General features: G+C 41.0%; 1 protein-coding gene and 1 long non-coding RNA gene across 3 annotated transcripts in view; one reads left to right on the forward strand and one right to left on the reverse strand.

Annotated features, from left to right (window-relative positions):
• Positions 1–74: 74 nt before the first annotated feature.
• LOC120998777 lies at positions 75–4,861 on the forward strand. Its single transcript, XR_005778482.1, has 2 exons — positions 75–2,532; positions 3,201–4,861. It is a non-coding gene; the product is annotated as an uncharacterized LOC120998777 (long non-coding RNA).
• A 106-nt stretch (positions 4,862–4,967) lies between these two features.
• Positions 4,968–13,118, reverse strand: part of FEZ2 (fasciculation and elongation protein zeta 2) — a 44,545-nt gene continuing 36,394 nt past the window's right edge. Inside the window, exons 6-8 of one of the 2 annotated variants that reach the window (XM_040429598.1) lie at positions 11,939–12,014; positions 10,699–10,764; positions 4,968–7,218 (exon numbers count right to left, since the gene is read on the reverse strand). In XM_040429598.1, coding sequence (XP_040285532.1) covers positions 7,202–7,218; positions 10,699–10,764; positions 11,939–12,014 — 159 coding nt within the window. In that variant the 3' untranslated portion in view covers positions 4,968–7,201. Of the gene's footprint in view, positions 7,219–10,104; positions 10,269–10,698; positions 10,765–11,938; positions 12,015–13,118 lie in introns of those variants that run through there. The other variant, XM_040429599.1, reaches the window with a different exon arrangement.

Raw genomic sequence — 13,118 nt, forward strand, 5'->3', positions numbered from 1 at the left:
AGTGGGAGAAGCTCGGCAGTAACCACCTCCGTCTACTAAACAATGGATGGACATGTGTAGTTCTGCCAAACATCTGATAGGCAGGGGTGCTCAGTGGCACGCTCCCGCCGATCAGATAGTGATAACCTATTCTGAGGACTGGCCATCACTTAACCTCTTTAAAGCTGTGCTGTGATTGGTTGCTCCGGAGCAACCAATTATTATTATTTTTTCTTCTAGACAGTTTTCATAAATCTCCTCTATAGTTTTTTCCTAAATGGCTGAAAACCCTTATCCACTGTGCCGCTGGCAGACCAGGAAGTCTGAGAAAAAGACCTTAAGGAGGTGGTGAGATGACATGTATATGGCCACTTAAGGGCAGCATTCACAAGCATATGACATAATAAATGTTAAGAGCCAACAAGGCATACAAAAGGTTTACCCACCTCAGCTTTCAGTAGTATGTGGCTGCGAGCATGCACTTCATAATTTCTTGTAGGTTTCATGCACACAACCATATTTATTTTGCGGTATGCAAAACACGGATGACGGCCATGTTGCATCTGTTTTTATTTTTTATTTTGCTGACCCATTGACTTCAATGCAGTCCATTTTGGGGCCAAGAATAGGACATGTTCCATCTGTTCTGGAAAGGACATACAGATGTGGAAAGCCCAAGGATCATCCATGTGCTTTTCACATCAGTACGTCCATTCCGCAAAAAGATATAAACGTGTCCAATACTTGACTGCAAAATGCAGTCTGTGGACCACTTTGATGTCAATAGGTCCACCTAAAAAAAAAAAAAAAAAAAAGTAGCACAGATGTCTTTGCGGGCCGCAAAATACATACGATCGTCTGCACAGGTCCTCAAAGGAACACTTGATGTTATATCTAGTGCAGGGATTCTCTGGTGTTCTTTGCATCCTTGTGTTATGTGACGCCCCCCGATGCCCTGCACTAGACATTACACAGTGCATATGTTTTGCCCTGAAGGTTCCTTTAAACAAGATGGTGCAAGAAGCCATTTGCGTCACTTTAAAGCAGATCTGTCAGATTAATATTCTGCCATATGTGTTTTCAGCATATTACAAAAGCAGGTTTGTACTACTAGAAGCTCATGAGGAAAGCGCTCCCTCTCTGTAGTCACCGACAGGCTATTGTGTACAGGAGCATGTGGGTTAATGGTATGAGGGGCAGGCGAAGGGCTTCCCCTATGAATACACTGGACCCAAACTATATGGTATGTCCAATGTATGCTTTCAGAGCTTCATGTAGCCAAATGGCAGAGTATAAACCTATAGCTGTAATATGCTGCCCTAAAAAGCTGGAGAGGTATTCTAGGATATTAATATTGATGTCCTATACTCAGGACAGGCTATCAATATCTGATCAGCAGAGGGTCTGACATCCCATACGGCCAGCGCTCTGGATTTACACAGCTTCATCCACTGTATCTTGCACTTAGATGGGTTACTGCAGCATCTAAAGTATGTCCATTACACAATGGATGTAGGTGTGTAGTACCGTCACTGACTTCTGGCGCTAGTCGGGAACAGCCGATTGTGGGGGTATCAGACCCCCGCTGATCAACTATTGACAGCCTATTTTGTGGATAGGCTATCAATATTAAAATCCTATAATTCCCCTCAACTGTGAGTATTATAATCAGAAATATCCAATATTACATCATATTTAGTGTTTGCCCTCTGAACGCCTGGCACCATAAATGTATGAACTCAAAAGTAAAGTCTTAAAATCTTTTTTTTTTTGCCATGGGCCAGATAAACAACATGGTAACTAATTAAACCAGTTTTAATTCTGTTAACATGAGGACCTCGTATAAGCCATGCACAGCGTCAACGGTATAAGAATATATTATTGCACCATAAAAAGCCTACATTGGGGGTATCTAGTTGGGCTCCCAACACTGCCCCTATTGAAATGTGTCTTGTTAAGCCGTTATCACAGCATAATTATCCCTTGTGTAAACATGCATTCATTTACATGACAAAGTACGAACATTACTATTCCCTTTACAAAACTATGTATTGCTATATCTGATGCTCTCCCAGTTCCCCTTCTGGATTTCATTAAGTGTCGTCAGCAGTTATCTAGATAATTTTAAGGCTTAGGATTGTGGAAGCACTGTCATCATCTCTTTACAGGTCTTGGCTACACAGCAGACATCTTAAACAGAGTACACAGTAATGAGACAGGGGCGTAGCAGACAGATTTTACTATATGCCTTGGATATCGTTTTTTCACCAGTTTTCCCCTTTACAGGCTCTCAGTATTTCCTGAGCTGAGCTCCAGAGTGGTGGAGAATAGCTGCTCTGGTGTCTCATATGCAGCATGCACAGAAAAGGGAAGAACTTGCTCAGAAGCAGAAGCCATATGGAGGACATTACATATTAGTACTGAGCAGTGTAGCTGTGAATCCAGCACTGAGGCGAGACTGAAAACCTACTGAAGCTAGCAGTACAATCTGTCTCACTCTGCAGCTGCTCCCTCTCCATAGACGTCTACAGAAACATGTAACCTGATCCCTCAGTGAGTTGATAATTGGTCTTGACTCTTAAGACAGATTTTAGCAGCGAGTTGAAATGAATGATCAGTGCAAGAGGCAGGGGAGGAGGAGAGGCAGCTTGTACTACTGAATTATGCAAATTCTGTTGAAACAACAGTAATTTAAAAGGGGTATTATGGTAACTAAAAGTTAGCCCCTATCTACTAAATAGGGCACAACTAACTGATCAGTGGGACAACCACCAATTACAACAATGGGGGTTTCGTTCCCTCGTCTTGATGGAGCCCAGGCACCCCATTCTTTCTTATGAGATGCCAGGAAATATTCTAGCTCTGTAATTGCTCATCTCCGGCAGTCCTATAAAGAATGAATGGCGCGGCAGGGCTCATGCTCCACAGGCTGCTTCACCAGGCGGGGGGTACAGGATCATCATTCTCTGGACTGGTGGAGATCCCAGCAGTTAGACCCTTGCAATTGGTTAGTTATACACTGTCCGGTGGATAAGGCATAATTTTTACTTATCGGAATACCCCTTTAAATAACACAACAGATAGAAAGCAGTCGTGTTTTTTTCATTGTATTAGCTGGGAGGATAATAAAGCTAGTAGAAGGGTGAGCTGCCTAAATAACGCAGGTACGAGGCATATGGTAGGGGCTTTGTGCTCACAGTAATTGGAGTTAACCTTTATAGTTTATCTAGGTTAATATAACAGAACAGAGAAATGAGTCCTGGAGGATCGCTCTGAAGCTGGAGAAGGGCATTCACGGGAAAATCAAAACCCCTTGGAGCCCATCAAAAACTCCAGGCCTGTAATTTGACGGCAGAAGCTTCTGTACTATGGCCGACTGTTTTAGTGAGAGCATTTACAAGTATTTCCAGGATATGTTAGCCTCACACTAGAGGCGCACATGGGATTATTAGCATGAATAGGACATGTAACATGCATCTCCACAGACCCATCTGTTAAGGTTCTCAAGTTTTCAGATGACACAACAGTAGCTGGTCTCATACAAAATGGGGATGAGTCTGCATATAGGCATGAAGTGGCCTTCCTCCTGGTGCAGCAACAACAACAACAACAACAACAACAACAACTTGTAACTTAATGCTCTTAAGACCATGGAGATGATAATAGACTTTAGGAGATCTCCCCCTCCCCCAGCACCTCCCCCTAATCATAAATGGATCTACAGTAACCCAAGTAGAGTCATTCAAGTTTCTTGGGACCACAATTTCCAACAACCTAAAATGGAACAACAATACTGTCACTATCATCAAGAAAGCGCAACAGAGGATGTACCACCTACGGCAGCTGAAAAAGTTTGGCCTACCACAAAAATTTATGGTGCAGTTCTACACCGCGATCATCTAATCCATCATGACCTCATCTATGACTGTATGGTTCGGCTCCTGCTCAGTATTAAAAAAGGTGAGACTGCAGCGCATCATCCGAACAGCGGAAAGGATAATTGGCTGTAGCTTACCTTCCCTGCAGGATCTTCACGCTAGCAGGTGTAGAAAGAGAGCTGGTAAGATTGCCCCAAACCCCTCTCACCCCGCTCACTCCATCTTCCAGCCTAAGCCTTCAGGAGTGAGACACCGTTCAGTGGCTACTAAAACTTCCAGGCACAGGAACAGCTTTTTCCCTCAGGCAGTTGCCTTGCTTAATGCACAACCACTAAAGCTGCTATGACTTGAAAGCATTACAGCATAGAACTGAAAACGAACACTTCTCCCTGTTTGTTGCCACTAAAACTTACATATTGTCCTTGTCCTGCACTATCCCTACTGTCTGTCCTTGTACTGTTTTGTTTGTGTCTGTCAAGCAACTGCCAAGTCAAATTCCTTGCAAACTTATTTAGCCAAATAAATTGATTCCGATTCTAAAATATTAGACAAATACAACTGGATATTTAAAGAATCTGACCAAACAAAGACAATGTGGATCGGAGACGAGGAATGAAAACCTATGAAACACCAGCTTACCGCTCGAAGACGATGAGCTTGACGTTGCTTTTTCAAACTCAAGATCTTACTATCCAATTAAGGTAATAGGTTTTCCTGCTTTTAGGTTTATCAACCAATTTAGGATCTTCTAAATGAATTGCTTAGATGTTGAAGCACTTACAGATAGACTATTAGTTGGGTTCAAAGGTGACAAAACCAATACCATATAAGAGAGACTATGAAATTCTACACTCATTTCCAATGAATATCTCTAGTTAACGCCATAAGGGTATGTTCACATGCTGCAGAAATATTTGATTGGGATCTAAACAACCTCGTTCAGAGGGATGGAACAGATTTCTGCAACAAATTTACCAGGTGTTTCAAGGCAACACAATAAAAAAAAATTGGCATTCTGGTCGTGTGAACAGGATGAAATCATGTCCCATGGGTCATATTAAAGATTTTTTAGGAATAATTTTTGGCTGCATAAAGTGCTAAATACTTTTTATAACGGAAAAATGCAGGAAAATAATTCCGACACTAGTTTTTTTTTCTGTTTACTATTCAATGTAATGAACATATTATAAAATAGTTCTGCTTTTTTACTGTTTATTAACTTTTATTGATTTAAAATTATTTTTAAAAATGTTTAGTTTTTTTCCCCTTGCTTGCTTCACAGGTTTTTTATTTTTTATTAACAAAATACTTTTTATAATTGTTTTTAACATTTTGTTTAAAATCCTATTCGGAGACCGGAAATCTTCCTAACATAATACTTCTGGACAGCCCAGGCTGTCGATACCATCAGAGGGAGCCCTCTCGTCGGCACAGTTATCAGCATTGAAGGGGTTATTCTAGGTAAACGCCGGCCGGTAACCAAGTATTAGCTCAGGAATTACTGGCCATTGCCAAGGCTGATGTCAGCGACAAAAAGACAGGGAGAGGGGGAGCACTGGAACGCTGCGAGAGGAGGAACAGGAAGACGGCTATTCGAGTCCGCACAGAAAATCTATGAGGATGTGACTAGTCAGTGCTGGGACAGGAAGCGGTTATAAATGAAATATTTCCATACACATCATTTCTTCAATGTCTGTCAACAGACAAATAGCATTGTATAGTATATTGTCACAAAAACATCTGTGTGCATCACCTCTCTAACAGTCAGCAAATGTAAAAGCTAGCATTTCTTTAAAAATCGAATCTTGCTACATGGAAACCATCAACAAGCAGATTGGCTCCTTAACACATGAATACCTGATGCAAATGCTAGATGTTTTTATTTTAATCAAACCATGCACAAACCTGCATCAGGTACTAAGCACATGTTAAAGAGTCTAGCTGTAGGTATTCACACAAATAAGATAGAACACAATCTGTCAACAGCAGTTGGTGTTGATTTCTACATATCACCATTTTATTAACTGAATACAATGTACTGAAAAACAAAAGAAAACTACAAAATGATCTAGAATTTATATTTGCTGACTATATAGCCAAAATTAATCAATCAATGGTAGAGCTTTAATGTAAAGGCTTTGGGTCAAGTTTTTAAGATTGTCTTTTGGGGCTAAAATAATTCTTTCAACTAGTCTTTATTAAAAAAAATAAAAAAAATTCAGCCGTTTTTGCGATATAAGGGTTAAAACATCATTCTGTTTGCAGAATGTTACTTCTCAGTCCGGTCAGTTGACCGCTCACGTGAAACCGTATCTCTGTTCTGTTGACCCCATAAATAGGGATGAGCGAACTTCTGCTTTCAAGTTCGGCGTACAAGGTTCGAGTTATGGAAGAATTCCGTTATGGATTCCGAATTCCGTTATGGATTCCGAATTCCGTTATGGTCCGTGGTAGCGAAATCTATAACGAGATTCTTGGATAACCCGAACCTTGTACGCCAAACTTGAAAACACAAGTCCACACAACACTTCTCATAAACACTTATTCTTATCAGGCTTCCCATGAACTGTCAGCTGACAGGACTGAGAAGTGATACTCTGCAAACAGACAGATTTTTTTTAACCCCTGCAAATCAAAAATGGATGAACATTTTTAATAAAAATTATTTTTAGCCCAAAATTAGTAAAATTCAATCATAAAAATTGCCCCGAAGGTGTCCATAGCCTTTAAAGACACAGGCCATCACATCAAAAGATAAATGTTAAAAAATTAAAGAGACCTACAGTTTTAGTATGACTGCACTCTGTAACCAGAAGAATGTGTGTATACAATCAGTGCAATTTGTATATGATCCCTTTTGTACAATAGACAAAATACAACATATTACTGCATTGAGCTAGCGGACCATCAAAATCTATTTGAAAAAATAATAATAAGAAACGTCCGTCTTTCCACCCATTAAAAGTGACTTTTTTGTTTTTGCTTGTACTTACTGTAAAAATAGAATTCAACACATAAAAACAGGCTAAAACTGTACATTTGTTCTAATCTGAAGTTGCACATAGGACTATTTTAGGATGAGCATGCCCCGATTGTGAAAGGGGAATGGGACACACATTCCCTGTATTCTGCACCATTACGATAGGGATCCCATAATACTTGCTATCACAGACGACATGAACAGCTGGGTACTTATATCAACATGCTCAAAATACCAATTGACGCATAGAAATGGGATGCTGATGAATGCAGATTCAGCTACTAGGTCTGCTGACGGAGTGGAAATGATCCAGGGAAAATGCATCCTATACACAAGAGATGACCTCCTCGGCAGCCAGGAACCATTAGGTAGGACACAGAACTGCAATGGGGGAAAAACAGCAGAATTATACAGAAAGTTTAAGAAAGTGAATACTAATAGAAATTAACAGGTATACCACACAGGACACTTACCTACTGCACCACTTTAATACTACACATGACCACCATGAGCAAGGACATGTCTTTTACATTCACTCTCTCCTCAATAGAAATTAGCAATTAAATTTTGGCCGCCGCCCCCCCCATATACCATACCATTTACTGATGCAATAAAAATGTGAATCAACTGGTTTTAACATAAGCCCTTAAAGGGGTTCTGCAGCCAGTACATATTAATGACCTATCCACAGAATAGGTCATCAATATCTGATCGGTGGTGGTCCGTCTCTTGCAGCACGTATGAAAGGCTCTGCTTCCTTTTCAAGATTACACCGCCCCTCATCTCGGCAGAGCAGTGTAATTACAAGTGCTTGTTTCATTCACTTCAATGGGATGAGCACTTGTAAATACAGTGTGCCGTCGCTGCAAGCTAGAAGAGGAAGCAGTGCTCTTACAAGCGTCGCCTCCTCTTCAAACAGCTGATCAGCAGGGGGTTCCGGGAGTCGATCCTGTGGATAGGTCATCAATATAAACTGGCTGCACAACTCCTTTAAAATGGTGTGCATGCGTGACTACCTCTCCATTCACTTCTATGGGATTGCTGAGTATAGAGTTCGACTATCTCCAGCAGTGCCATAGAGATGGAGAGGTGGTCAGACGTGCACAACTGCTCCATTCAAACAAGGAGCTCTGGGACCCCCATTTTTGTAATGGGTGGGAGTTCCAATTGATCACACATTTAGACTGTGGATAGGCGATCAATGTTTATTGGAAAAGCTATGAAATATCACCCAATATTGGTTGGTTTATGCACCGCCAGATTTGGATTCCAGAAGAATATCGGTAATCCAACATAAAGAGTTAAAGACATGCTCTTCATAGACTCAGTAACACACCTTAACAAACCTCATAGCCATCCAGTATTACACCAGGGCTAGCACAACACAAAAACAAGAGAAGTCAGGTGAAAGAAAAGACAGAAGAACATACAGAGGTGAAAACACAAAGCGAGGTGCAGAGTCCTCATGCGTGTTAGGGGTGGTTCCAAGGTCTTCAACTGGATTCCAGATGGGTGACCTGACCCAATCATGGCTTTAATGATCCAAACTCATAGCACCACAACCCCCTTTGATACTGTGAGTCTAGGTCATTAAACCCATGATCGGGTTGGGGCACATATACAGAGTTTGGATATGTGAATCCTGCCTTTTTTATTTTTTTTAAGATACAAGCATGGCTTCTTTTAAAGGTAATTAAACCAGTACTCCTAATCTTACACCCTAAAAAGCTTAAATTAGCAGTTTTAAGTGCTTATGATGATGTGCTGACTCCATGAACTTCGGTGGGCACTGAGGATATGCTTGGCACTTAACACCAAGAGACTTCAAAGGAGTCCAAAATTATGCCGTGTGAGAAGTCTGGTTAAAGTACAGCTCCTGCAAAGAATGTTATTCTCTGACCTGTTGCAAGTTATAATCTCCCTTCTGATCCTCAGCTGTGACATGTGACCAACTCTGATCTCCGACACAGGACATGAAGCCAGTTACTTTTCTATTCATTCCTATGAGACTGAGAGTGAGGCTCCCATAGGAATACATAGAGAAACTGACTTCCTGTCCACAAATAAGATGCTGTGTTATTTGGAAAGTCTGATTGCTGGTCACATAACAAAGCTTTGGATCAGAAGGGAGGTTATAACTCACAAATACACAGTCACCGGAATTTTTTTTTTTACATTCACCACAGATTACATCATGTACCTTTCTAGCAGGTCAGAGAATAAAAATTTGAGGGCCTTCTTCTTTAAAGGATAAATCAATGCATATGGTATATGTTCCTGTACCTAATGAGCAACTAATACTAAAATGTATAAAACTAGCTCTTAAAAGGTCATTGACCCTTTGTATCGTTTTTTCAGTGAATTGCATGTACTTATGCTAAACACATTTTTCTAGTTGGGGTTAACGGGCATCTATCAGCAGATTTGTACCTATGACACTGGCTGACCTGTTACATGTGCATCTAGCAGCTGAAGGCATTTGTCTGTGTTGGTCCCATGTACATATGAGCCCACATTGCTGAGAAAAATTAAGTTTTAAAATATGCAAATGAGCCCTTAGGAGCAATGTGGGCGTTGTCATTACACCTAGAGGCTCAGCTCTCTCTGTAAGTGCCACGCCCTCTATGCTTTGATCAACAGGGCCAGGCAGGGAAAAATCTGTACAATGCCTGGCCCTGTCAAGAAGGATCAGGCATGTTTGACTTCAACTACTCAATCCTTGTGATCTCAGGCAGAAAAGCTGTTGCCAGTGGTGTCTACCAGCTTTCTTCACTCTCCCATTCACAAAACCTGTATGTGTATGGCGGGGGGGATAATCTGTAAAGACAGTTCTCATGTGTGCGGCTTAAGTCATAAAGACACAGAAATATTGACAAAAATAGAAGTGACAATCTGAACAGGAACCAAATTTCAGAATCTAAAAATATGATACACATTTACTTGCGCCAAACTTTTTCTATTGAGGCATATAAACCCTTAATCCTAAGGGTTTTGTATATAGAGATATGCCAACAGTTGGCATCCCAACCCGGACGGCACATTACAAGCAGTAAAAACAAGGGAGGAATGCATTAACATAGTGCATGGCGCACTCACATTACGACAGTGATGAGGATGCACAGCTTGCACTGCGTATGACTGTGCAGTTGACTGTGCCATACCCATGTGCGTGGCATGTCTATATAGTGAACTGGATTTCTATATCTCCGAGACGTTGGTGATTTACATCAAATCAGATAAAAAAAACTGAAAATTCACCAGAGGGTTAACGTATTCAGGTTTAGATTTTCCTTTTTATTAATTATGCATTCTCCTTCTTTAATGAGAGCAGAGAAATGAGACAGCCTGTCACACGACAGTTTATCAAGGGAGGCGATGAGAAGAGACGTAGGGATTGCTAAATTTCAAGAAGGATCTCACTTGGATTTATACTAAGAATTATTGTGAAAATTTACTAAATGCAGAAAATGGACAAACATTATGCCAATGATCATACTAGACTGGATATAAGATATCGGCCAATACTGTGCATGTTAGTCCTGTGGGGTTAGGGAACGAATGATTGTCCCAAGACAAAGGAAACACCAACACCCAACGGGGTATAAGAGTTTGCCGATTATCATTCTGTATGATTTTTGCAAACTATAGTCTAGACCAGGGATGCTCAACCTGCGGCCCTCCAGCTGTTGTAAAACTACAACTCCCTCCATGCCCTGCTGTAGGCTGTCTGGGCATGATGGGAGTTGTAGTTTTGCAACAGCTGGAGGGCCGTAGATTGGGCATCCCTGATCTAGAATATAGTTTGCAAAAATCAACTTGCTTTCACATTGGATGCATTTTGATTGCGTTAAAGGGTATTACCTTTTAAAATGTAGTCTGTTAGCAACGTTGGGACTTTCTCACTGTCATCTTTCATTGCACGGAGAACTGGAAATATAAATCACATTTATACCACCTAGGCTAAGCAACCAATTAAAACTATTCCCATTTATACCGCTTTATAATATGCATTATTATCAGCCTATGCTCTGACAGAGGTTGCGCTCATCAATCACATCTTACCAAGAGGAAAAACCTACTGAGAGCAACACTAGACATTTACTGCATGAAATGTCGAATTCCATCAGATGCTCTTCAATATTATATATTACAAAATTTCCTAAGTTTTTCTAAACAGAAAACAAAGGAAATTGTGTGACTTAAGGCAACTGTAGGGTATGTGCACCATTAAAAACCTTCAGATGCATCAATGAGATGTCAGAACATCGTGAGGTGGCGCATCCATCAGAAAATTGGGCAGTTCGGAGCTCAGTGGTTAGCACTGGTGCCTTGCAGTCCTGGGGTCCTAGGTTCGAAACCAACCAAAGACATCTGCATGGAGTTTGTATGTTCTACCCATGTTTGTGTGGGTTTCCTCCCACACTCCAAAGACATGCTTTAGGCTTGTAAGGCCCGCTGGGAACAGTGAGTGATGATCAAGTCTGTAAAGCGCTGTGGAATAAGTTGGTGCTATATATAAAGATATAGTGCTATATATATATATATATATATATATAAAGATAAAAGTGATTATTCAGGAGTAGTGTTGAGCGAACTTCTGTTTTAAGTTCGGCGTCTAAAGTTCGGCTTCCGGTTAGCGGAGAATCCCGATATGGATTCCGAATTCCGTTGTGGTCCGTGGTAGCGGAATCAATAATCGGCCATTATTGATTCCGCTACCACGGACCACAAAAGGAATTCGGAATCCATATCGGGATTCTCCGCTAACCGGAAGCCGAACTTTAGACGCCGAACTTAAAACAGAAGTTCGCTCAACACTATTCAGGAGGGTACAAACTCCCAGATGCTCCCATTCCAGTACCTATCAGGGTCTCTGCTTGCTGGTCCTGCTCGGTCATTCACTGACCGCAGCCAGTGCCAGGCTGAGCATGCATAATCATGCATTTCCTGCATGAACCTGGTGAGAATCGGAAAAGGGAAACAGCGAGTATTACTCTTTTTTATGTTTTTTAACCCACTCTGAGCCTCCCCCTAAAAATGATACACTGAACAACCCCTTTAAGAACCTGCTACAAACAGAATTTCATTTATCCGTACTTACTTTTAGTTAGTATTTGGAGGTCTTCAACAGAAGGAGGGACATTTTTCTTTTCATATGGAATAACAGTTGTTAAATACTGTGAATAAATAAATAAAAACTTTTTACAAAACCCTTGCAAATATTCACTTTATATAACAATAGGGAACAGTCAATAGGGTGTATTGTGTTCAACTGAAAGAAAAGTAAACGCATTTTATAATATTTTGCGCTATATTACAGGTAAAACTGAGAAATTCACAAAGAATTCTGGTCTCTTTGCTCCAGCAATGATCCCTCCTCACTATCCCGAGTCTGGCCGTAAGACAGCTGGCTGAAGCAGGAGCCTCCCCCCTTCACCCTGTCTGCAGCAGGAATAATACTATTTCTAAGAAATAGAAGTCTTGTGCCCTCAGCTGTTCACCAGTTAAACATGGCGGAAATCAGAAGGAAATGAAATACCTGCGTTCTCTCCATAATTTCGACATCCCCTCCATTTTTTTACCGCAACATGTAGAAAACCCTGCAGACTGACAAACCGTGAGGGCAAGCTTATCTCCCGTTTGCGCATGTCAGGGGTCATGGCATGTTGTACATGTAGGAACTGTGCATGCAAGGTTTTCTGCTTGCCCTACAACCAGAGACACTGAAGGAAACCAGATGGCCATGTCTACCTGGTAATTGGCACTAAATCTGCAGGATCAGCTTCAATTACGCTGTACCATACTGGGAAATGCTTATCCCGCAAATATAACAAGTCGCCCTAGAACGTGTCCTTTTCATTTAGTCCTGAAATAACAGCAGTAGCAGATATGGAGAGAAGAAAACACATTTTACTTTACATGGATGGGAGGAAATGCACGCCAATGATTGGGGCTGCAACGTAACACATTGTAACAAAAAATAAAAGGCACAATTTTATGTAGGCAGGATAGAAAAGAAAAAAATAATATAATGAAGCTCCTCTGTAGTAATCTTATGTATAGGTACCTTGGGAATAACCACAAGACAATGTAACCAGAGTTTTTACTACAATATTAACCAAAGGCAGCAAGACTTGTGGACGATACTTATTTTGTGGCTATAATGGCTACAGTCAGATCTGGTAGCGGGTACGGTATGGAGCGTAGCTCGGAAAAATACAGGGTTTCATAAATGGGCCGCCTTCTTTGGACCAATTGTTTTTTTAAAGCGCCACTCGTCA

Source organism: Bufo bufo, chromosome 4 (assembly GCF_905171765.1).
Source record: "Bufo bufo chromosome 4, aBufBuf1.1, whole genome shotgun sequence".
Taxonomy (NCBI): domain Eukaryota; kingdom Metazoa; phylum Chordata; class Amphibia; order Anura; family Bufonidae; genus Bufo; species Bufo bufo.